The 26,333-nt window shown below is 44.9% G+C and overlaps 1 protein-coding gene across 1 annotated transcript in view; it reads left to right on the plus strand.

Moving 5' to 3' along the window:
* Window positions 1-1,048: 1,048 nt before the first annotated feature.
* Window positions 1,049-26,333, plus strand: part of LOC104681671 (solute carrier family 2, facilitated glucose transporter member 3-like) — an 82,960-nt gene continuing 57,675 nt past the window's right edge. The window contains exon 1 of the mRNA XM_010388018.2: window positions 1,049-1,180. Within this exon, the coding sequence (XP_010386320.2) occupies window positions 1,049-1,180 (132 nt within the window). The remainder of the gene's footprint in view (window positions 1,181-26,333) is intronic.

The raw sequence follows: 26,333 nt of genomic DNA on the forward strand, positions 1-26,333 counted from the left end.
AGCAATAAATACTTCTAGGTTCACCACGTTTCCAACTTTTAAATCAGGAATGATGATATTGTCATGTCTTTCAATATTACCTCGTGCCCATCTAGTGTGTTTGGGGGATTTTTTTTGAGGTGGGAGGGAGGTGTGTTTTCCAAAGGAATAAAGTTTTTAGAGTTGGGTTCCAGCACTAACATTTACGGTCATAAATAGTCTAAAGTGGCCGGGTGCGGGGGCTCACGCCTGTATTCCCAGAACTTTGAAAGGCCAATGTGGGCGGATCATTAGGTCAGGAGATGGAGATCATCCTGGCTAACATGGTGAAACCCCGTCTGTACTAAAAATACAAAAAATTAGTCGAGCATGGTGGCATTCACCTGTAGTCCCAGCTACTCAGGAGGCTGAGGCAGGAGAACCACTTGAAGCCAGGAAGTAAAGGTTGCAGTGAGCTGAGATTATGACACTGCACTCCAGCCTGGGTGACAGAGTGAGACTCTGTCTCAAAAAAAAAAAGTCTAAAGTTTTCCATTGTCCTTTCTATTCCCAAACCCAACATTCAAGAAACCTGGCCAGGTACGGAGGTTCACGCCTGTAATATCAGCACTTTGGGAGGCCGAGGTAGGTGAATCACCTGAGGTCAGGAGTTCAAGATCAGCCTGGCCAACATGGTGCAACCTCATTTCTAATAAAACACACAAAAAAATTAACTGGACTGTAGTGGTGGGTGCCTGTAATCCCAGCTACTCAGGAGGCTGAGGCAGGAGAATTGCTTGAACCCAGGAGGCGGAGGTTGCAGTCAGCCAAGATCGTGCCACTGCACTCCAGTCCGGATGACAGAGTGAGACCCTGTCTCAAAAAAAAAAAAAAAAGAGAGAGAGAAAAGAAAAAGAAACCTAAGATTTCTTTCTCTTTTCCAATCTCCCACCCAGAAAACTAAACTCTTAGCAAGTCTCAATTATGTAATTTTTGAAGACACAACTCTGACTCATTCTCCTCTGCACTCTGCCCCTAAGGTCTGTACCCGGAGCAGTTGACTTTGCTCCCACACAAGCTGACTTTTGTCATGCAAAGACTCCAACTGTTGAGAGTAAAAGTATTGCTGGGTGAGAAGCAAGGAGATGAAATGTGGCGTCATCTTTTTTCTTCTCAGACCTCCATTCTGGAGAAGAGTCAGAACAGGGTCATCGGGGAGCAGGTAAGTGGAACTAGGTAGATCATGCTTCAGGCAGGCAGTCCATGTCTCATTAGAAATAGGGTGATTTATTTAAAAAAGGGAAAAACGTGCCCTCCTGTCTTTCTTAATTAGCACAGTTTGGTAAGTGGGGGCTGTCAAGGCCATCAAGACTCACCAAGGCTGAGCTTGCCCACAGCTCTCCAAAGGGCAGGTACCAGAAGCTTTGTTCTTTGCTGAAGGGGGACTTTGCATAAAAGTCTGAGCTGAATTCCCCCATCCCCCTCTCCGTTTCCCATTGTGTCTAAGGTAAGAGTCTAGGGAGTGAAAGACCAAAGGGAAGGGGCTTGTGGCTGGAAGGCCGACTTACTACGTTCTTTGCCAAGGAAAGCCATTTGAATACAGTTGAGGTTTAGGAAGCTGTCTGACTTCAGATTTGTTGGAACAGGCTGGCGTAAGGATGTGTTAAAATGAGCCAGCAATTTAGCAGAGTAGATCAAAATAGACCAAAAAGACAATTATAATCTTGTGTGATAAGTACTGAAAAAAGTGCACTGGATGCTAAGAGAGTACAAATAATAGAGGTTGGGGTGGGGGAGGGATGGGCAGGGAAGACTGGACAATCTTCAGTGATCTGAGAAGGAAAAATGTGGAGAGAAGGGAATTCCACAAAATTAACCTTTTGGGTAAAGGCACCAGAGAAAATGATGGATTCCAATACTATTGTTTAGCAGGACTCAAAGGCAGGGGTGCAACAGGAGGGAGTTGTGGGAGAGAACACCGCAACTAACACTTAGTGAGCAGATTACTATCAGAGTCTTGTGAACCAGAACGACTCCATCTTAAATAGGAGCTGGGGAAAATGAGGCTGAAACCTACTGGGCTGCATTCCTAGATGGTGAAGGCATTCTAAATCACAGGATGAGACAGGAGGTCAGCACAAAATACAGATCATAAAGACCTTGCTGATAAAACAGGTTGCAATAAAGGAGCCAGCCAAAACCTACCAAAACCAAAATGGCAGAGAGAGTAACCTCTGTTCATCCTCATTACTACACTTCCATCAGTGCCACGACAGTTTAGGAATGCCAAGTCAACCTAAGGAAGTTATCCTATATGGTCTGAAAAGGGGAGGCATGAATAATCCACCCCTTGTTTAGCGTATCATCAAGTAATAACCATAAAAAAGGGGGACCAAGCAACCAGACTCATGCCTGTAATCCCAGCACTTTGGGAGGTCAAGGCGGGTGGATCATCTGAGGTCAGGAGTTCGAGACCAGCCTGACCAATATGATGGAACCCTGTCTCTACCAAAACTACAAAAATTAGCTGGGCGTGGTGGCGCACACCTGTAATCCCATCAGGAGGCTGAAGCAGGAGAATCACTTGAACCTGGGAGGCAGAGGTTGCAGTGAGCAGAAATCACGCCCCTGCACTCCAGCCTGGGCAACAAGAGCGAAACTCCGTCTCAAAAATAAAATTTAAAAAAGGTGGGGGGAAACCAGGTCAGGCACGGTAGCTCACGCCTATAATCCCAGCACTTTGGGAGGCCGAGGTGTATCACCTGAGGTCAGGAGTTCGAGACCAGCCTGACCAACATGGAGAAACCCATCTCTACTAAAAATACAAAATTAGCCGGGTGTGGTGGTGCATACCTATAATCCCAGCTACTCGGGAGGCTGAGGCAGGAGTGTCGCTTTAACTGGGGAGGCAGAGGTTGGAGTGAGCTGAGATCACACCATTGCACCCCAGCCTAGGCAACAAGAGCAAAACTCAGTCTTAAAAAAAAAAAAAAAAAAAAAAGACAACCAGCAACGCTCTGAGCTGCTCTGTCTATGGAGTAACCTTTCTTTTATTCCTTTACTTTCTTAATTTTGCTTTATTTTCTTAAGTTGCTTTCACTTTGCCTTGCAGACTTCCCCTGAATTCTTTCTTGCGCTAGATCCAAGAACCCCGTCTTGGGGTCTGGATTGGGATCCTTTTCCTGTAACATTAATATGCATGAGGCACTGTCTTGTCCATATTGTAGCCATCTTAATTATATCTAGCCCAGGGCCTGATACTTGTGTGTGTATATATTTGATCATGTTGGTTTATATGGAGATGGAGATGTCAAATTGGTCATTGGAAATTAGAGTCCAGAGACCTGAGAAGTAATAGGTGACCACAGGTAGAAAAAGACTGTACGCTTTAAATTAAGTCTTTTCTAATTAGTCTATATTCTCCTGGTATTTCTTTTCTTTTCTTTTCTTTTCTTTTTTTTTTTTTTTTTTGAGACAGAGTCTTGCTCTAAGCCCAGGCTAGAGTACAGTGGCACGATCTCAGCTCACTGCAACCTCCACCTCCCAGGTCCAAGCGATTCTCCTGCCTCAGCCTCCTGAGTAGCTGGAATTACAGGTGCCCACAACCACGCCCGGCTAATTTTTTTGTATTTTTAGTAGACATGGGGTTTCACTATCTTGGCGAAGCTGGTCTCAAACTCCTGACCTCGTGATCCACCCGCCTCGACCTCCCAAAGTGCTGTGATTATAAGTGTGAGCCACCACGTCTGGCCTCTCCTGGTATTTCTCCTACTATCTCGGCTCACTGCAACCTCCACCTCCCGGGTTCAAGCGATTCTCCTGCCTCAGCCTCCAGAGCATCTGGGACTACAGGCATGCGTCACCACACCCAGCTAATTTTTGTACTTTTAGTAGAGACGGGTTTCACCATGTTGGCCAGGATGGTCTCGATCTCTTGCCCTTGTGATCCACTAGCCTCGGCCTCCCAAAGTGCTAGGATTACAGGCATGAGCCACTGTGCCCGGCCAGTCCAAAATCTTAAAGTCATCTTTGTCAACTATGCCTTCAAAATATATCTAGAATTCAATGGCATCTTTCTTGTAATTTTATTTCTTTCATATGCTTCTGTTTTCCACTGTTGAGTGAGTTTTTGATCATCACATGAACAAAAGGGTTTGGTGAACCAGCGGAGTGTCAAAAAATGATTATGCTTTTTAAAAACATGCATTTCTTTATTTCTTTTATTACGGCTTGTATCACAGGACTGCTGGGGTGGAGATGACCTGTATCTCTTGCCAAAAGGGTAGGTTCCCATTTGGCATGTGTGCCAACCCAAGCTGCAGTTGACCTTTCCTAAGTGCTATAATGAAGAATCAAGTGGAGGATAGGGAGGGGGACACTTCATTAAGGAGGTCATATTAAAGCTAGGTAGATTTCTGGAGGAAGAACCAGAGAGAAAACATTGGTGGCAAAAGCCCTGATTCTGGAGATTTCCTGCCTTCTTCCTGGATCATTGAGGGACCAACTTAATGGTGCTATAGGAGAACCCAAGGAGACAAAGACAGAGTATAAAGTACAGGGCTAGAGGAAGGATTCTGTGATTCAGCAGTTTGACTTGTGGCTGAATGAGAAAAAGCCAAAGGAAGATTTTGATCTAAGGAGTATCTTGATACGACCATCTTTAAAAAACAACAACAAAAAATCATTCTAACCGATACATTGGGACTAGATTATAGGAGGGCATGGGTGCCAACAGAGATGACAGTTGGGAGACTTTTTGAATAACTCAAGTGATAGGATTTGGATAGGGCAATAGGTAGCCTTGGAGATGATTAGAAAAGGTCAAGTGCAGCTTGGGTTGACATACATGCCAAGTATGAACCTACCCTTTGGCCAGGTGACACAGGTAAGTAATATACATTCTGTCTATGTATCTATCTATGTACCTACCCATCTATCTACCTACCTATCTGATTTATCTCCCTACTATCACTGGAATATAAGCTCTGTGAGGGCAATTATTTTCATTTTTTGCCTGTTTTATTTATTGCCTTGTCTGCAACCCTGGAAGAGTATGTATGGTTCATTCACCAGCATCCTCAGCACCACCTGGGAGCTTGTTCGAGATGCTGATTGATGGGCTTCACCACTGAATAGGAATCTTTGGTGATAGGGACCAGGAATCTGTGTTTTAAAGTTCTCCCTGTGAGGCGGAGCTTGCAGTGAGCTGAGATCTGGCCACTGCACTCCAGTTCGGGCTACAGAGTGAGACTCCACCTCAAAATAAAATAAAATAAAATGAATAAATAAAGTTCTCCCTGTGATTTTTATTTTTTCATGACAGCCTACCATTGAAACCAGGTGATTTTTCTGAATGCTATTGAATACTCTGAATACTAAGAACTACTCTTCTAGAGAGAATCAGGCAAAAAGTAGAAAATCATTGTTTGTTGATGAAGGAAGGGGCATAAATGAGAACTAAGGTTTGTAAACAAATCGAGGGTAGGAGTCATTTCCTTACATTTAAATATTGAACTGCACATCAATGTGATATGCAAAATAACTCTTGAAAACAACAATGCTCTTTGCCTCAGGTCCCCTACACTGACAATTCAATGAGCCTTGAACAATGAGTCTTTAATTTACAACAGTCACCCTTCCTCTGGGAGGTAGAGTTACTCTCCAATTACCAATGATGGAAAGATGAACACCACAGCTACTGAAACTACTTAGTTTAGAAATAACAAATGGAATTATATGGCATATTCTTCACTTATTTTGCCTATTATACCTATAAAAACACAAGCATACTTTTTCCCCTAAAAGAACCATTTTATTATGAAAAATTTTAGCTAGCTGTGGTGCTTCACGCCAGTAGTCCCCGCACTTTGGGATACTAAAGCAAGACGACTGCTTTGAGCCCAGGCATTTGAGGCCAGCCTGGGCAACAAAGAAAAACACTGCCTCAAAAAAAAAAAAAAAAAAATCATTAGCTGGGCTAGGCGGCACATGCCTGTGGTCCCACCTACTTGAGAGGCTGAGGTGGGAAGATCCTTTGAGCCCAGAAGGTCAAGGCTTCAGTGAGCCCTGGTTGCTTGACTGCACTCCAGCTTCAGTGACAGCCTGACCTTGTCTCAAAAAAAAAAAAAAAAAAAAAAATGGGCCGTCCAGGCGTGGTGGCGCACGCCTGTATTCCCAGCTACTCAGGAGGCTGAGGAAGGAGAATCCCTTGAACCTGGGAGGTGGAGGTTGCAGTGAGCGAAATCGCGCCACTGCACTCCACCCTGTGAGAATGGAAAAAAAAAAAAAATGCTGGGGGAGGTAGCTCAGGCCTATACTCCCAGCAGTTTGGGAGGCTGATGCAGACAATTGCTTGAATCTGGGAGGCGGGGGTTGCAGTGAGCTGAGATTGCACCACTGCACTCCAGCCTGGGCGACAGAGCAAGACTCCATCTTAAAAAAAAAAGAAAGAAAGAAAAGAAAAATTTCACACTTACATAGTGAACAATATAATAAATCTTAACATATGTATCTATCATCTAGTTTAATTAACTTGCTCATGGCTGTTTCATTAATGACCTTACCATGAGAAGAAATTTTGAAGCTGAATAAAAGATTCAACTAACAGAAAAATATGTGAGACACCACCAACTCCTTTTTCCACGATGAGCATCTCTTATTGGGCTAGGCATCACTGAGACCTATGGAATGAGATCTCTGTAGGTGGGCCCAGAAATCTGTCCTTTACGAATCTCTGATTTTTATTTGTTTGTATGTTTACTTTTCTTTTTTCCTGCCCCATGATGTAGAGCTTGAAAGAATCTCTGATTTTTGCATATACTAAATTAGAGAAGCACTGCTCAAACTATGAAAGAACACATTCCTCCATATATCACAGCCTTGAGCCCGACACATCACATCCCCCCATATGCCTCCACTTCCTGGGCCCAACACAAACACATTCCTCCATACATCACAGCCTTGAGCCCAACACATCACATCCCCCCATATGCCTCCACTTCACTTCCTGGGCCCGACACAAACACATTCCTCCATATATCTCAACTTTAGAAGAAAAACAACACCTGGAGAAGCTCCGATAAGGTTACAACCGTTTGTAAAAGCGCAGGAACCAATAAGAAGGCTGCTAAAAGTATAACTTAAAATGTAAACCAATTGTAATGCTGTAACCTAGAGAAATGCCTTGTTCCTCTGTAACCTGACAAGTCCTGTTTACCTCGAGCTATAAAAAGCAAGTGCACGCATTGTTCAGGGCCCTCTTGTATGTTGTAGAACGGAGGGACCAAGTTCGAACTTGCATTAAAGATCCTTGCCACTTGGCTTTGACTCTGGACTCTGGTGGTCTTCTTCGGGGAATAAACGGTCTGGGCATAACAACTACAGTGCTTGGCAGCATGAAAAAAAAAATTACCAATTTATCAAATTAATGAATCATTTCCAATAACTAAAACATTGACATTCAGAAAATTGCACAGGTACTGTTATGCCCAGACCGTTTCTTCCCCGAAGAAGACCACCAGAGTCCAGAGTCAAAGCCAAGCGGCAAGGATCTTTAATGCAAGTTCGAACTTGGTCCCTCCGTTCTACAACATACAAGAGGGCCCCAAATGATGCATGTGGCCGCTTTTTATAGCCCGATGCATACAGGATATGTAAGGTTATGTAAGGTTACAGAGGTACAAAGGAATTCTTTTGGTTGCAGCATTACAACTGGTAATTGGTTAATATTCTAAGTTATACAATTAACAGTTTCTATTTGTTCCCGTGCATTTAATAAAACTACAAACGGTTGTGACCTTATCAGGGGCTCTCTAGGTGGTGTTTCTAGGATGTTTGGGGGGATGTGTTTGTGTTGGGCTCAGGAAGTTTGGAACAAATAGAGGAACGTGTTTGTACTGGGCCCAGGACTAAGATATATGGCAGACACCGGTAATTAGAACAGAACAGAGCAGGACAGAGACTTTCACAACGTTTGTCCTTTCAGAGTCTGGAGTCTATAGATAACCTAATCGGTTAGGTCTGGGGTCGATCTTTAACTAGGCTCAGGGCGCCACCCGGGCTGTCAGGGTGCCGCCCAGGCTGTTTGCCTGTGGACTTCATTTCTGCCTTTTAGTTTCTTTCATTTGATCTCTTTCAGTACAATAACTTTTTTCTTTTTTTTTTTTTTTTTTTTTGAGATGAAGTTTTGCTCCTATTGTCCAGGCTGGAGTGCCATGGCACAATCTTGGCTCACAGCAACTTCCCTCTCCTGGATTCAAGTGATTCTCCTGCCTCAGCGTCCCAAGTAGCTGGGACTACTGGTGCCTGCCACCACACCCGGCTAATTTTTGTATTTTTAGTAGAGATGGGTTTTTGCCATGTTGGCCAGGCTGGTTTCCAATGCCTGACCTCGTGATCCGCCCGCCTCGGCTTCGCGAAATGGTGTACACGCTTGAGCCACCGCACCTGGCTTTTTTTAATTATTATTTTTTCTTTCCCATGGTGCTAGAAAAAAAAAATTCTGACTCATGGTTCAGCTTTGGATTTATCAGATTGTACTCTAACTAAAGGCTTTTTAATATTCAAGGACTGAATTACTATGTATACCGAATTCTAAGATCTACTGGAGAGTTCGGAAGACTAAGCCATCAAACCGCATTGTCAAAAATTGTCCTGTTTTTGCTTCCTGAAAAATATAAGGAAAAAAAAAATGTCCTGACCTTGAACACTATTGTTGCCAGGGTATTTATGACTTCCTCTTTCCCACTCTACCCTCAGGGGATCTTTGACCCAATATAAAAAGGGATTTCTGTTTAACCCCTAGTAAGTCTAGCTGCATGGAAAGGAGGAGTATCTAAGAATGCGTTCCAAAGTTTAGCAAACAAAAATAGAACCTTGCTCTGGAACAGCATATTACTGACCCAGAAGACAGTCGCCTCCTCAATTTCTCAGTAGGTGTTAGAGAAGGAGGAAGAAGAACATGTGGGTGGAGCTGAAGAAAGTGAAGTGATGATGATGTTCCTGGGGAGAGAAAAGTCCAGCACCTATGACAATTCTCTTATCTTGACCTTAGGTGTTGCCTCAGTTAGCTGATGTGGGATAAAATAAAGCTGTTGACCCTAATCATACAGCATCCAAAGAGTGAATTATCTAAATAGTGAGTTATCCAGGCCGGGCACGGTGGCTCAAGCCTGTAATCCCAGCACTTTGGGAGGCCGAGACGGGTGGATCACGAGGTTAGGAGATGGAGACTATCCTGGCTAACACGGTGAAACCCCGTCTCTACTAAAAAATACAAAAAACTAGCCGGGCGAGGTGGCGGGCGTCTGTAGTCCCAGCTACTCGGGAGGCTGAGGCAGGAGAATGGCGTAAACCCGGCAGGCAGAGCTTGCAGTGAGCTGAGATCCGGCCACTGCACTCCAGCCTGGGCAACAGAACGAGACTCGGTTTCAAAAAAAAATAGTGAGTTATCCCAAGTAATTGTTCAGGGTTAGGCCGGGCGCAGTGGCTCACACCTGTAATCCCACCACTTTGGGAGGCCGAGGCAGGCAGATCATGAGGTCAGGAGATGGACACCATCCTGGCTAACATCGTGAAACCCCGTCTCTACTAAAAATACAAAAAATTAGCCAGGCGCGGTGGTGGGCGCCTGTAGTCCCAGCTACTCCGGAGGCTGAGGCAGGAAAGTGGCATGAACCCGGGAGGCGGAGCTTACAGTGAGCTGAGATCACGCCACTGCACTCCAGCCTAGGAGACAGAGAAAGACTACATCTCAAAAAAAAGAAAAAAGAAAAAGAAAGCATTTGTGGGTTTTTTTTGTTTGGTTGGTTTTGGGTTTTTTTGTTTGTCTGTTTTTTGAGACTGAGACTTGCTCTTGTCACCCAGGCTGGAGTGCAATGGCATGATCTTGGCTCACTGCAACCTCCCACCCTTGGGTTCCAGCGATTCTCCCCACTCAGCCTATCCAGTAGCTGGGATTACAGGCGCCGGCCACCATGCCCAGCTAATTTTTGTATTTTTAGTAGAGACAGGGGTTTTGCCATGTTGGCCAGGATGGTCTGGAATTCCTGACCTCGTGATCTGCCCTCCTCAGCGTCCCAAAGTGCTGGAATTACAGGCGCCAGTGCTCCCAGCCCTGTTTTCTGTTTGTTTTTTTTGTTGTTGTTGTTTTGTTTTTTTTAGACGAACTCTCACTCTGTTGACCAGGCTAGAGTGCAGTGGCACAGTCTTGGCTCACGGCAACCTCTGCCTCCCGGGTTCAAGCAATTCTCCTGCCTCAGCCTCTCAAGTAGCTGAGATTACAGGTTTACGCCACCATGCCCAGCTAATTTTTGTATTTTTAGTGGAGACGGGGTTTCACCATGTTGGCTAGGCTGGGCTCAAACTGTTGACCTCAGGTGATCCACCCACCTTAGCCTCCCACAGGGCTTGATTACAGGCATAAGCCACCACTCCTAGCTAAGAAAGCATTTGTTAAGGGTACTAGTTTTTTGGGTTTTTTTTTTAATTTGAATTGAGAAACAACCTCCATATGGTGAACAAGTCTGAAGTAAATATTGTTTTTTTGAGACAGCCTCACTCATCACCCAAGATGGAGTGCAGTGGCTGGATCTCGGCTCGCTGCAGCCTCTGCCTCCTGGGTTCAAGTGATTCTCCATCCTCAGCCTCCCAAATAGCTGGGATTACAGGTGTGCGCCACTATGCTGAGCTAATTTTAGTATTTGTAGTAGAGATGGGGTTTCGCCATGTTGGCCAGGCTGGTCTTGAACCCCTGATCTCAAGTGATCCGCCTGCCTCGGCCTCCCAAAGTGCTGGGATTACAGGTGTGAGCCACCGCACCCAGCCCAGGCTGATAATTTTTAAAATAAGCTCTTTATTTTAGATTGACAGATAAATTAAGAAGATGGTACACACAATTCTCATACTCCCCATACCTTGTTCTGTCATTGTTAATATTTACATAGGCATCGTACATTTGTCACAATTAATTAATCAATATTAATCAATATTGACTAATCAATATTAATCTTTTTGTTTTTGAGACGGAGTCTTGCTCTGTTGCCAGACTGAAGCGCAGTGGCGCGATCTACGCTCAACTGCAACCTGACTTCCTGGTTCAAGCGATTTTCCTGTCTCAGCCTGCCGAATACTTGGGATTACAGGCATGTGCCACCACGCCCAGCTCATTTTGCTGTTGTTGAGGCGGAGTCTAGCTCTGTTGCCCAGGCAGGAGTACAATGGCTCAATCTCAGCTCACTGCAACCTCCCCCTCCTGGATTCAAGGGATTCTCCTGCTTCAGCCTCCTGAGTAGCTGGGATGACAGGCACCTGCCACCATGCCCAGCTAATTTTTGTAATTTTAGTAGAGACAGGGTTTCACTGTGTTGGCCAAGCTGGTCTTGAACTCCTGACCTCATGATCCACCTGCCTCAGCCTCCCAAAGTGCAGGCCTTACAAGCATGAGCCACCACGTCTGGCCTTTTTTTTTTTTTTTTTTTTTTTTTTTGAGACCCAGCTAATTTTTGTATTATTAGTAGAGACAGGGTTTCTCCATGTTGGCCAGGATGGTCTCGATCTCCTGACCTCGTGATCCATCCGCCTCGGCCTCCTAAAGTGCTGGGATTACAGGCGTGAGCCACCCTGCACGGCCTCAGTAGTAATCTTGATGGAATTCTGTTCTCAATATTGGTTAATATTGATTAATCAGCTTTTTTTTTTTGAGACAGAGTCTTGCTTTGTTGCCCAAGCTGGAGTGCAGCGGTGTGATCTTGGCTCACTGTAACCTCCACCTCCTGGGTTCAAGCGATTCTCCTGCCTCAGCCATGATATTTGTTGTTGTTGTTGTTGTTGTTTCTTTTTTAAAAATTTTATTTATTTATTTATTTATTTTTGAGATGGAGTTTTGCTCTTGTTGCCCAGACTGGAGTGCAATGGCACGATCTGGGCTCACTGCAACCTCTGCCTCCCGGGTTCAAGTTATTCTGCCTCAGCCTCCCAAGTAGCTGGGATTACAGGCATGTGCCACCACGCTTGGCTAATTTTCTATTTTTAGTAGAGACGGGGTTTCTCCATGTTGGTCAGAATGTCTTGAACTCCCGACCTCAAGTGATCCACCTCCCTCGGCCTCCCAAGGTGCTGGGATTATAGGTGTGAGCCACCATGCCCAGCCTGTTGTTTCTTATTTTTTTGGAGATGTCACTCTGAGGCCCAGGCTGGAGTGCAGTGGTGCCATTTTGGGTCACTGCAACCTCCACCTTCCAGGTTCAAATGACCCCCTTGTCTCTGCCTCCCTAGTAGCTGGGATTACAGGCAGGAGCCACAACATCTGGCTAATTTTTTGCATTTTTAGTAGAGATAAGGTTTCACCATGTTGTCCAGGCTGGTCTTGAACTCTTGGGCTCAAGTGTTCCTCCTGCTTTGCCCTTCCAAAGGGTTGGGATTACAGGCATGAGCCACTGTGCCTGGCCTAAAAACTTGTTCTTATATTTTTATGTATTTATTTTTTGAGACAGAGTTTTGCTCTTGTTGCCCAGGCTGGAGTACAGTGGTGTGATCTTGGCTCACTGCAACCTCTACCTCCCGGGTTCAAGCGATTCTCCTGCCTTAGCCTCCCAAGCAGCTGGGATTACAGGCACCCGCCAGCACGCCTGGCTTTTTTTTTTTTTTTTTTTTTTTTTTGCATTTTCAGTAGAGATGTAGTTTCGCTATGTTGGGCAGGCTGGCCTTGAACTCCTGACCTCAGCTGATCCACCCCGCTTGGCCTCCCAAAGTGCTGAGATTACAGGCGTGAGCCATGGCACCCGGCCTCTGTTTTTGTTTTTGAGACAGGGCATTGCTCTGTCATCCAGGCTGGAGTGCAACTTTTTTTTTTTTTTTGCAGAGTTGAGGTCTTGCTAGGTTTTCCAGGCTGTCTGAAACTCCTGGCCTCAAGCTGAGGCAGACGTTAAAATAATAATAATAAGTACTGCATTTATTCACTCCAAGAAAAGTAAGAGCTAAGGCCTAGAATGTGGCAAGGTAAGGGTTAAAAAGAAAAGAAGAACAAGTTTTCCTCTGTTAGCAGCTCACTTCAAGGGCAGTTACAAGATAACACTGACCAAAAAGCCAAGGCCAAAGGAATGAACTCCAGATAACACTGCCTTCCAGGGCAAGGTTGAGGGAAAAAAAGAAAGACAAATTCTTTTTTTTTTTTTTCCGAGACGAAGTCTTGCTGTGTCACCCAGGCTGGAGTGCAGTGGCACAATCTCGGCTCACTGCAAGCTCCACCTCCCGGGTTCACGCCATTCTCCTGCCTCAGCCTCCCGAGTAGCTGGGACTACAGGTGCCCGCCACCATGCCCAGCTAATTTATTTGTATTTTTAGTAGAGACAGGGATTTCACCACGTTAGCCCAGATGGTCTGGATCTCCTGACCTCCTGATCCACCCGCCTTGGCCTCCGAAAGTGCTGGGATTACAGGCGTGAGCCACCGCGCCCGGTCGAGAAAGACAAATTCTGTTTACTGACGCTCCTTTCCTTGGTCTCTTAAGCATGACTATGTTTTACAAATGTCTGTATTTAGCCAGTTCTTGTTTTCCTTTCCACATATCTACAAGACCACCAGCTAAAGGCCATAAGTTATACACTATATGATTAACTGCATTTGTTTTGCTTTTGTAAGCCTATGTATAAAAACTCCCGCTCTGTCTTTGTTCAAGGCTCAGCTTTTTGGACTTGAATCCACTGAGCCGGTGTGTACCTTAAATGAAAAATCCTCTTTTATTCACCTGTAGTGGTCTCTCTATTCCACAGTTTGCCACAACAAAGTGATCCTCCTGCCTAGGCCTCCCAAAGTATTGTGAATACAGGTGTGAGCCTCCATGTCTGGGCTAGAAATGTTTAAAATAGGAATTATCCATGGTTCCAAGTAAATTCTCAAATCCTTAAATGTGCTGTGCTCTAATCTGTCTTTATTCCTACTAGTGTTACTCAGAACTGTAAGGCATTAGGAATTGATTTTTTTCCATTTTTTTTTTTAGACAGAGTCTCTATCTGTCACCAGGCTGGAGTACAGTGGCAGGATCTCGGCTTACTGCAACCTCCAACTCCCTGATCCAAGTGATTCTTCTGCCTTAGTCTCCCGAGTAGCTGGGATTACAGGCATGTGCCACCATGCCCAGCTAATTTTTGTATTTTTATTAGCGACAGGGTTTCACCATGTTGGCCAGAAGGGTCTCAATCTCCTGACTTCGTGATCCGCCCATCTTGGCCTCCCAAAGTGCTAGGATTATGACCCTGAGCCACCCCGCCTGGCCCAATTTCCATATTAATACATTCATTTTACTTGAGAAAGATATTTAACTATGTTTTTATTTTTTTCTGGTAAGATGTTAGCAAGAATACAAATATACACCCACAGTATATACTTTAACCATCTAAAAATCTTTAAAACTGGCCGGGTGGGGTGGCTCATGCCTGTAATCCTAGCAGTTTGGGAGGCCTAGGTGGGTAGATCACTTGACGTTAGGAGTTCAAGACCAGCCTGGCCAACATGGTGAAACTCTGTCTCTACTAAAAATATAAAAATTTGCTAGGCATGGTGGCAGGTGCCTGTAGTCCCAGCTACTTGGAAGGCTGAGGCAGGAGAGTCGCTTGACCTGCGGTCAGGAGTTCAAGACCAGCCTGGCCAACATTGTGAAACCCTGCCTCTACTAAAAATACAAAAATTAGCCGAGTGGCGTGTGCCTGTAATCCCAGCTCCTGGGAGGCTGAGGCTGGAGAATCGCTTGAATTCGGGAGGCGGATGTTACCGTGAGCTGAGATTGCGCCACTGCACTACTGTCTGGGTGACAAAGCGAGACTCCATATCAAAAAAAAAAGAAAAGAAAAAGTATTATTCAGCTTTAGAAAACAAGATCTTGCCATTCACAGCAGCATGGAGGATATCATGATAATTGAAATAAGCCAGACAGAAAAAAAAAATTACATGATCTCTCTCATATATGAGATATAGGAACAGTCAAATACATCAGCCTCCTGAGTAGCTGGGATTACAGGTGCATGCCACCATACTCGCCTAATTTTTTTTTTCTTTGTACCCAGAACTTTCCTGGCATCAGTGAGTTTTAAAATTTTTTGGCAGAGCTTAGGTCTCATTAAGTTGGCTGGGCTACCGTTCGTCTCTTCACAGACATTTAGATTGTTTCCGTATCTTGGCTATTGTGAATAATGCCGCAATGAATACGGGATGCAGTTATTTTTACAAGGTGCTGGTTTCATTTCCTTTGGATATATACCCAGAAGTGGATCACAGGGTAGTTCTGTTTTAATTTTTTGAGGAATCTCCATACTGCTTTCCATAATGGCTGCACCAGTTTACATTCCCACCAATGTAAACACTTCCTCTTTTCTCCACTTAGCACCAACACTTGATTTGGGTGGCTGGAAAGTCCAAGACCAAGGCCCCAGCAAATTCACTGTCTGGGGATGGCATGCTTCCTGGTTCACAGGTATCTGTATTCTTGCTGCATCCTCACAAGAAAAAAATCCAGGAGAGAGCTCTCTGTTGTCTCTCTCTCTTTTTTTTTTTTTTTTTTTTTTGAGATGGAGTTTTGCTCTGTCACCCAGGCTGGAGTGCAATGGCGTGATCTCGGCTCACTGCAACTTCCGCCTCCCAGGTTCAAGCCATTCTCCTGCCTCAACCTCCCAGGTAGCTGGAACTACAGGCATGCGCCAGCACGCCCGGCTAATTTTTTTTGTATTTTTAGGAGAGATGGGTTTCACAATGCTGGCCAGGCAGGTCTCAAATTCCTGACCTCAAGTGATCTGCCCACCTCGGCCTCCCAAAGTGCTAGGATTACAGACATGAGCCACCGCACCCGGCTTAGTGTCTCTTTTTTTTTCTGAGACGAAGTCTTGCTCTGTAGTCCAGGCTGGAGTGCAGTGGCATGATCTCGGCTCAATGCAACCTCCGCCTCCTGGGTTCAAGAGATTCTCCTGCCTCAGCCTCCAGATCACCTGGAATTACAGGCACGCGCCGTTGCACCCAGCTAATTTTTTGTATTTTTAGTAGAGACATGGTTTTCCACCATGTTGGCCCGGCTGGTCTTGAACTCCTGACCTCAGGTAATCCACCTGCCTCGGCCTCTCAAAGTGTTAGGATTACAGACTTGAGCCATGGAGCCTGGACCTGGTGTCTCTTTTAGAAGTATACTAATCTCATTTATGAGACATCACTCTTATTACCTAATCACATTCCAAAGGTCCTATATCCTATTACCATCACATTGGGGTTTAGGATTTCAACATATTAATATTGAGGGGGTAGAAACATTCAATTTGCAACAATAATTTTTTTAATTTTTTTTTTTTTTTTTGAAAGGGAGTCTCACTCTGTCACACAGGCTGGAGTGTAGTGGCATGATCTTGGCTGACTGCAACCTCTGCCTTCGAGATTCACGCAGTTCTCAGGCCTCATTCTCCCAAGTAGCTGGGATTACAGGCATGCATCACCATGCCTCGCTAATTTTTGTATTTTTAGTAGAAATGGGGTTTTGCCATGTTGGCGAGGCTGGTCTTGAACTCCTGGCCTCAGGTAATCCGCCTGCCTTGGCCTCCCAAAGTAACTATATATATTTATTTATTTATTTATTTATTTTATTTTATTTTATTTTATTTTATTTATTTTTTTGAGATGGAATCTTGCTCTGTGGCCTAGTATGGAGACAATGGTGCAATCTCGGCTCACTGCAACCTCCATCTCCCGGGTTCAAGTGATTCTCCTGCCTCAGCCTCTGCAGTAGCTGGGATTACAGGCGCCCGCCACCATGCCCGGCTAATTTTTGTCTCTTCAGTAGAGACGGGGTTTTACCATGTTGGCCAGGCTGGTCTCAAACTCTTGACCTCATGATCCACCTGCCTCGGCCTCCCAAAGTGCTGGGATTACAGGCGTGAGCCACCATGCCCGGCCCACAGTAACAATATTCTTAATGCAGTGTTTGAGGAAGAGGGGCCATGGACTGCATAAGATAAATTTTCGGCCCAGTGCCATGGTCCACGCCTGTAATCCCAGCACTTTGGGATGGTGAGGTGGGTGGATCATTTCAGATCAGGAGATTGAGACCAGCCTGGCCAACATGGTGAAACCCTGCCTCTACTAAAAATACAAAAATTACCCTGGATTCGTGGCAGACGCTTGTAGTCTCAGCTACTCGGGAGGCTGAGGCAGGAGAATAGCTTAAACCCAGGAGGTAGAGGTTGCAGTGATTCAGGATCGCACCACTGCACTCCAGCCTGGGGTACAGAGCGAGACTGTCTCAAAAAAAAAAAGAAAAAAAAGAAATTTTCATAGTAGACTATGTAAAAGGAAACCATCCCGTGAAGAAAATGTTTTCTTTTTTCTTTTTTCTTTTTTCTCTTTTTTTTTGTTGAGACAGAGTCACGCTCTGTCGCCCAGGCTCTGGAGTGCGGTGGTGCAATCTCCGCTCACTGCAAGATCCGCCTCCTAGGTTCACGCCATTCTCCTGCCTCAGCCTTCCAAGTAGCTGGGACTACAGGTGCCCGCCACCACGCCCAACTAATTTTTTTGAATTTTTAGTAGGGACGGGGTTTCACTGTGTTAGCCAGGATGGTCTCGATCTCCTGACTTTATGATCCGCCTGCCTCGGCCTCCCAAAATTCTGGGGTTACAGGCATTAGCCACCGTGGGGCCTGTAATCCCAGCTACTTGGGAAGCTTAGGCAGGAGAACCGCTTGAACCTGGGGAGCAGAGGTTGCAGTGAGCCAAAATCGTGCCACTGCACTCCAGCCTGGGAGACAGAGTGAGACTCCATCTCAAAAAAAAAAAAAAAAAAAAAAATTTAGATTCCCCACAACATCATGAAATGTTCAAACGCTATTGAATTATACACTTTAAATGGGCGAATTTTATGTATTTGAATTATATCTCAATAAAGCTCTTTTTAAAAGTTAGATTGCAGGCAGGGAGTGCTGGCTCACGCCTATAAACCCAGCACTTTGGGAGGCCAAGTTGAAAGGATTGCTTGAACCCAAGAGTTCAAGATCAGCCCGGGCAACATGGTTAGACTTTATCTCTGAAAAAACAAACAAACAAACAAACAGGCATAGTGGCTTGTGCCCATGGTACAAGCTACTGGGGAGGCTGAGGTGGGAGGATCGCTTGAGTCCAGCAGTTTGAGGCCACGGTGAGCTGTGTTTGTGCCACTGCACTCCAGTCTGGGCAACAGAGCACGACTTTGTCTTACAAACAAACAAATAAATGAAAAGGCTGGGCGCATGGGCTCATGCCTGTAATCTCAGCACTTTGGGAAGTCAAGGAGGGAGGATCACCTGAGGTCAGCACTTTGAGACCAGCCTGGCCAACATGGTGAAACCCCGTCTCTACTAAAAATACAAAATTAGCTAGGCATGATGGAAGGCTCCTGTAATCCCAACTACTTGGGAGGTTGAGGCAGGAGAATTGCTTGAACCCAGGAGGCAGAGGTTGCAGTGAGCCGAGATCGCGCCATTGCACTCCAGTCTAGGCAACAAGAGCAAAACTCCATCTCAGAAAAAAACAAAACAAAACAAAAAAACCAGTATTTATGTATAAAGTGCAAAGGAATGAGATATAACATTCATATACATTTCAAAACATGCAATACAGTATCATATATTGCTTTAGGAGGCATGCAGGCATAGTAAAATATTGTGTGGAAATGCTAAATGCAAAACACAAGGTAAGTTTATTCTTATGGGAAGAGGGATGTTGTCAGGGAAGTATAAATAGGTTTTGGGCCGGGCACGGTGGCTCAAGCCTGTAATCCCAGCACTGTGGGAGGCCGAGGCGGGCGGATCACGAGGTCAGGAGATCGAGACCATCCTGGCTAACACGGTGAAACCCCGTCTCTACTAAAAATACAAAAAAATTAGCCAGACACGGTGGCAGGCGCCTGTAGTCCCAGCTACTTGGAGCCTGAGGCAGGAGAATGGCGTGAACCCGGGAGGCAGAGCTTGCAGTGAGCCAAGATCGCGCCACTGCACTCCAGCCTGGGCGACACAGGGAGACTCCGTCTCAAAAAAAAAAAAAAAAAAGAAGGCTTTGGCTGGGTGTGTAATTTCAGCACTTTGGGAGGCTGAGGCAGGCGGATCACCTGAGGTAGGGAGTTCAAGACCAACCTGGCCAACATGCCAAAACCCCGTTTCTACTAACAATGCAAAAATTAGCCAGGCGTGGTGCCAGGTGTCTGTAATTCCAGCTACTCAGAGGCTGAGGCAGGGAAAATTGCTTGCACCCGGAAGTTGGAGGGTGTGGTTAGCTGAGATTGCGCCATTGCACTGCAGCCTGGGTGACTGAGCAAGACTGTCTCAAAAAAATAAATAAATAAATAATCAACTTTCCCGGAGCATAATCAAGTTTATAGAGAAATGCCATGTTTGGAGGGGATGGTTATTTTATTTTATGTATTTATTTTGATACGAAGTTTCTTTCTTGCTGTTCACGCTGGAGTGCAATGGCATGATTTCAGCTCACTGCAACCTCTGCCTCCCAGGTTCAAGCAATTCTCCTGCCTCAGACTCCTAAGTAGCTGGGATTACAGGCATGCGCTACCACACCCAGCTAATCTTGTATTTTTAGTAGAGATGGGGCTTCACCATGTTGGTCTGGCTGGTCTGGAACTCCTGACCTCAAGTTATCTTCCTGCCTCGGCCTCTCAAAGTGATGGGATTACAGGCGTGAGCCACTGCACCAGGCCTGGAAGGGATATTTAAAGATATATTGACAAATTGCAGAATGCTCTGAACTCATTAGATTCTACAATGGATTTCCCTTTCAGTCTCAAGAAATTTCCAGAGGTTGGTAATTTATTTATTGACTTTTTTTCTGAAATAAAATCAACGTCCACTGTAAAAACTTTAAAACCATAGTAGTATGAAAATAGGATATATAGGAACTTCTTTGCACTCGTCTCATTTAGTTCTACTCCACAGAATTAATGATTGTTAATATTTTCTTGTTTATCCTTTCAGAACTCCATTTATTGGTGAGAATGGTTTTGTATAAAACGTCTTAGCCACAGTCAGGAAGCTGAGGCAGGAGAATTGCTTGTACCCGGGAGGCGGCAGTTGCAGTGAGCTGAGATCCAGCCACTGCACTCCAGCCTGTGCAACAGAGTGAGACTGTGTTTCAAAAAACAAAAAAGAAAAGAAAAAAGAAAAAACATCTTAGCCAGGCACAATGGCTCATGCGAGTAATCACAGCACTTCCGGAGGCCAAGGTGGGAGGATCCCTTGAGGGCAGGAGTTCGAGACCAGCCTTGGCACCTCATAGAGACCCCGTCTGTAAAAAAATGTAAAGAAAAGCTTCACAACACAGTCTACTTATTTAATATACATCAAAATATGTTAAATCTGGAAAGCAATTCTTATTGAAGGGCAAGGTAATCTTTCCAACATATATTTTAAAATTTCATAGGGGTAAGAAAGTTGTAGAGGCAGAAATGGTGCAAGACCATTAGAAACACCATCACACCAGCTGGGCATGGTAATGTACACTTGCAATCCCAGCTACTGGGGAGGCTGAGGTAGGAGGATCCCTGTAACCCAGCAGTTTGAGACCAGCATGGGCGGCACAGTGAGACCCCCGTCTCTTAAAAACAAATGAACAAAAAACAGCCGGGCGTCCTGGCTCATGTCTGTAATCCCAGCACTTTGGGAAGCCGAGGCGGGCAGATCATCTGAGGTCAGCAGTTCGAGACCAGCCTGACCAACATGGTGAAAACCCGTCTCTACTAAAAATACAAAGTTGGCCGGGTGCAGTGGCTCATGCCTGTAATCCCAGCACTTTGGGAAGACAAGGTGGGCAGATCATGAGGTCAGGAGATCGAGACCATCCTGTCTAACACGGTAAAACCCTGTCTCAACTAAAAATACAAAAAAAAAAAATCTGCCAGGCGTGATGGCACGTGCCTATAGTCCCAGCTACTTGGAAGTTGAGGCAGAATTACTTCAACCCTGGAGGCAGAGGTTGCAGTGAGCCAAGATCGTGCTATTGCACTCTAGCCTGGGTGACAGAGCAAAACTTGTCTCAAACAACAACAACAAAAACCAAAAAACTGTCACAGTGGGATTTTAAGAGGACACTAAGAGCATCCAAACACTACTTATGAAACAAATTGATAGAGCCTAGACTATGTCTCAAGTTATAACTGAAAATATACAGCTTATGAAACTAAGAGATGAGAGTACAAATTCAGGCTCAGACAGTCAGTAATTGTTATTTATTGATGAAATCACGTTATTTCCCAGCAATTCAGCTTCCTCATTTATAATTTAGAGTAATGATTGCTGGGAAATGCAGTCTCATGCATGTAGTCTTTCAATCCTGACTTGGCCTCATAAGAATAGACTGTGGGCCTGGAATACTTCTTTACCAAGAGATAAAAGAGCCCGGCCGGGTGCAGTGGCTCACGCCTGTAATCCCAGCACTTTGTGGGGCAGGCAGATCACTTGAGGCCAGGAGTACAAGACCAGCCTGGCCAACACAGTGAAACGTCATCTACACTAAAAATACAAAAATTAGCCCGGTGTAGTGGTACATATCTGTAGTCCCAGCTACTCAGGAGGCTGAAGCACGATAATTGCTTGAACCTGGGTGATGGAGGCTGCAGAGAGCCGAGATTGCACCACTGTACTCCAGCCTGGGTGACAGAGCAAGACCCTGTCTCAAATTTCAAAAAAAGAGGCCGGGCACAGTGGCTCATGCCTCTAATCCCAGCACTTTGGGAGGCCCAGGCAGGCAGATCGCCTGAGGTTGGGGTTTGAGACCAGCTTGGTCAGCTTGGTGAAACCCTGTCTCTATTAAAAATACAACAATTAGCTGGGCATCGTGGCAGGTGCTTGTAATCCCAGGTACTCAGGAAGCTGAGGCAGGAGAATCGCTTGAACCCGGGAGGTGGTGGTTGCAATGAGCCGAGATTGCGCCATTTCACTCCGGTTGGGCAACAGAGCAAGACTCCATCGCAAAAAAAAAAAAAAAAAAAAAAAAAAAGAGAAAAGAAAAAAGAGCCCAAGTGACCTGTGCTGGTTTATTGCCTCTGTGAGACTATCTTTCCCTGTGGCAAGCCCAATGCGCCAGAGGGGTATGCATAGCCAATTTCCCTGCACGGGCTGCCAGGAAGCTGATCTTGCTCTGTAAGTAAAGTGTTGCTCTACCCATGGCTTGATCGCATTGTTTTGGACAACTCTGATGGCGAGGTGCATTGAGTGGAAACATTTGGACTTCTATTCTTGTCGGTTGGCACAGTGATGATCTTTGCAATCCTCCATGTGGTAGGAGTCATTCCCTCGGTGTTGGTAACCAGTGTTCAGTGTTCTGCTCTCCTGGGATTGACAACCGAGGGCACCATATTTTGCTTAATGATCAAGTGAGGCCGGGCATGGTGGCTCACACCTGGAATCCCAGCACTTTGGGAGGCCGAGGTGGGCGGACCATCTGAGGTTAGGAGTTTGAGACCAGCCTGGCCAACATGGTGAAATCCGGTATTTACTAAAAATGCAAAAATTAGCTGGGCATAGTAAAAATTAGCTGGTGCCTGTAACCCCAGCTACTCGGGAGGCTGAGGCAGGAGAACTGCTTGAACCCAGGAGGTAGAGGTTGCAGTGAGCAGAGATCGTGCCATTGCACTCCAGCCTGGGTGACAGAGTGAGACTCTGTCTCAAAAAACAAACAAACAAAAAACATTGATCAAGTGAGATAATATTTAAACATTTCTACATAAATATACATAAATAAATAATATATTAAAATTCTATATACAGTCTAGTGATGTTAAAAATGTTGATATTGGGCTTGGTGCAGTGGCTCACACCTGTAAATCCAGCACTTTGGGAGGCCAAGGCAGGTGGATCACCTGAGGTAGGGAGTTCGAGACCTGCCTGACTAACACAGAGAAACCCGGTCTCTACTAAAAACACAGAATTAGCCGGGCATGGTGGCACATGCCTGTAATCAATCCCAGCTACTCAGGAGGCTGAGGCAGGAGAATCGCTTGAACCCTGGAGGTGGAGGTTGCATTGAGCTGAGCTCTGCCATTACACTCCAGCCTGGGGCATCAAGAACGAAACTCTGTCTAAAAAAAAAAGAACAACAACAACAACCAAAAGAAACAAACAAAAAGGCTTGATATTGTCCTTAATTCCTTCCAAAAATCACATGAGCATCTGCCAATAACTAGAGCAGAAGGACAATCATCAGATATATTTAGCATCGAAGGAACAAAAAGGACAAAATTATTAATTCTGTGCTGCAATCAATAAAAAGCTAATGTCTGGCCGGGCGCGGTGGCTCAAGCCTGTCATCCCAGCACTTTGGGAGGCCGAGGCGGGCGGATCACGAGGTCAGGAGATCGAGACCATCCTGGCTAACACGGTGAAACCCCGTCTCTACTAAAAAATACAAAAAACTAGCCGGGCGAGGTGGCGGCGCCTGTAGTCTCAGCTACTCGGGAGGCTGAGGCAGGAGAATGGTGTAAACCCGGGAGGCGGAGCTTGCAGTGAGCCGAGATCCGGCCACTGCACTCCAGCCTGGGCGACAGAGTGAGACTCCGTCTCAAAAAAAAAAAAAAAAAAAAAAAGAAAAGCTAATGTCTGTATTTGTACATTTGGTAATATGATTACGTGTTAAATGGTGGCATGTATATGTGAGTATGTGCCTGTGTGTGTTTTGAGTGGAGTGAAAAATAAGGCAGTAAATGGTTTTTCTGCCACTGGCTGGAACACGAAAAAGTTTATAGGCACACCCAACAACAATGGAAACACAAACCATCTCCGGAAGTCAATATATTCCTTCTACTTCCTGTTATTTTACAAGAAACACTTTCTTACCTAGTTTGTTTTTCCTTATGCTTTCTCTTGGACATTTCTCTATTGTATTTCTTCCTCTTTTTACAAAACCATTGACTTATCTGCAAAAAATGAGGTATGGGAGGTGATTAATACAAGAATAAGGATATTGGTCTATGTGAGTAATAGTACTATAGAAGTGACTTTGTCTATCAATGAAGAAATGTCTATTAATGTCGTCATACCTGTTTATGTGTCATGCCAAATTCAAACGAGAGTGATAGACTCTCTTGTATTGTGGGGCACCTGTTTAACTTAAACTTTGCCCAGAGAGTGTCCATGAGGGATTTGCTGACTAATCTACCCTTGGAATATTTTTTCTTATTTTCCCTTTTCCTTTTTTCCTGTTCATCTTCCAGCTCCTTTTCATTTTCCTCTTCTTTTTCTCGCTCTCTCTTTCCACCTGCTTCTCCTCCTCCTTCTCTCCATTTCTGCTCTCCCTTTTGTTCATTTTCACTGTAATTTCCATTTGATTGTTCTGGATTTTGATCCCAAGGCATAGCTGGTTGTTTCTGTATAAAAAGATCTGTGGAATAAGATCAAGCTGCAGCTAAATTTGACTTTCAGATCATAGTCAACAATTTTTCATATGATAATATTTTGATTTTCCTAAATTAGCAATGTTGTACATTGGTGGATAGCACAGAGCAAAGAAAAAGTAAACTTACCAAAACTTACTGAAGATTTTCATAAAAAGAACAGAAAATTAAGAATAATTTCCCAGGCCAGGCATGGTGGCTCATGCCAGTAATTCCAGCACTTTGGGAGGCTGAAGTGGATGGATCACCTGAGGTCAGGAGTTCAAAACCAGCCTGGCCACAATGGTGAAACCCCGTCTCTACTAAAAATACAAAATTAGCCAGGTGTGGTGGCGGGCAGCTGTAATTCCAACTACTTGGGAGGCTGAGGCAGAGAATTGCTTAAACCTGGGAGGCGGAGGTTGCAGTGAGCCGATATCGTGCCATTGTACTCCAGCCTAGGTGACAGAGCCAGACTCCATCTCAAAAATAAATCAATAAAAATAAAAATACAAAAATTAGTCAGGTGTGGTGGTAAGTGCCTGTAATCCCAGCTATTCGGGGGGCTGAGGCAGGAGAATCACTTGAACCTGGGTGGAAGAGGTTGTAGTGAGCCGAGATTGTGCCATTGCATTCCAGCCTGGGCAACAGGAGCGAAACTGTGTCTCAAATAAATAAATAATAGTTTCCCACTGGGCACGGTGGCTCCTGCCTGTAATCCAAGCACTTTAGAGGCCAAGGCAGGTGAATTGCTTGAGTTCAGGAGTTTGAGACCAACCTTGGCAATATAGCAAGACCTCATCTCTACTAAAATAAAAAAATTAGCTGGGTATTGTGGCATTCACTTGTGGTCCTAGCTACATGGGACCACATGAGGTGGGAGGTCTGTGTGAGCTCAGGAGGTTGAGGTTGCAGTGAGTTATGATCACACCACTGCACTCCAGTCTGGGTGCCCGAGTGAGACTGTATCTCCAAAAAGGAAAGAAAGACAAAGGAAGGAAAGGAGCTATCTGTTGAAATTAATAAATTTCCTTGTGATGTTAGTCAAAAATAAATGACATTGAAATGAATAAATCATGAGATGCAACAAATTTTGTTGCAGGAAGTCAGGGACCCTGAACGGAGGGACCGGCTAGAGCTACAGCAGAGGAACATAAATTGTGAAGATTTCATGGACATTTTTCAGTTCCCAAATAATACTCTTATAATTTCTTATGCCTATCTTACTTTAATCTCTTAATCCTGTTATCTTTGTAAGCTGACGATGTACGTCACCTCAGTACCACTGTTGTGTTAACTGTACAAACTGATTGTAAAACGTGTGTTTGAACAATAGAAATCAGTGTACCTTGAAAAAGAACAGAATAACAGCAATTTTCAGGGAACAAGGGAAGAAAACCATAAGGTCTGACTGCCTGCAGGGTCGGGCAAAATAAGAGTCATATTTTTCTTCTTGCAGAGAGCCTATAAATGGATGTGCAAGTAGGGAAGATATTGCTAAATTCTTTTCCTAGCAAGGAATATTAATAATACCCTGGGGAAGGAATGCATTCCTGTTGGGGGAGTCTATAAACAGCCACTCTGGGAGTATCTGTCTTATGTGGTTGAGATAAGGACTGAAATATGCCCTGGTCTCCTGCAGTACCCTCAGGCTTACTAGGATTGGGAAACTCCACCCTGGTAGATTTGTGGTCAGACTGGTTCTCTGCTCTCATTTTCTTTTGTTTAAGATGTTTATCAAGACAATACCTGCACAGGTGAACACAGACCCTTATCAGTAGTTCTAATTTTGCCCTTGTCCTGTTTCCTCAAAAGCATGTGATCTTTGTTCTGCCTTTTGCCCTTTGAAGCATGTGATCTTTGTGACCTACTCCCTGTTCGTACACCCCTCCCCTTTTGAAATCCTTAATAAAAACTTGCTGGTTTTGTGGCTCAGGTGGGCATCATGGTCCTACAGATATGTTATGTCACCCCCAGAGGCCCAGCTGTAAAATTCCTC

The sequence above is a fragment of the Rhinopithecus roxellana genome, chromosome 10 (assembly GCF_007565055.1).
Source record: "Rhinopithecus roxellana isolate Shanxi Qingling chromosome 10, ASM756505v1, whole genome shotgun sequence".
NCBI classification, from domain to species: domain Eukaryota; kingdom Metazoa; phylum Chordata; class Mammalia; order Primates; family Cercopithecidae; genus Rhinopithecus; species Rhinopithecus roxellana.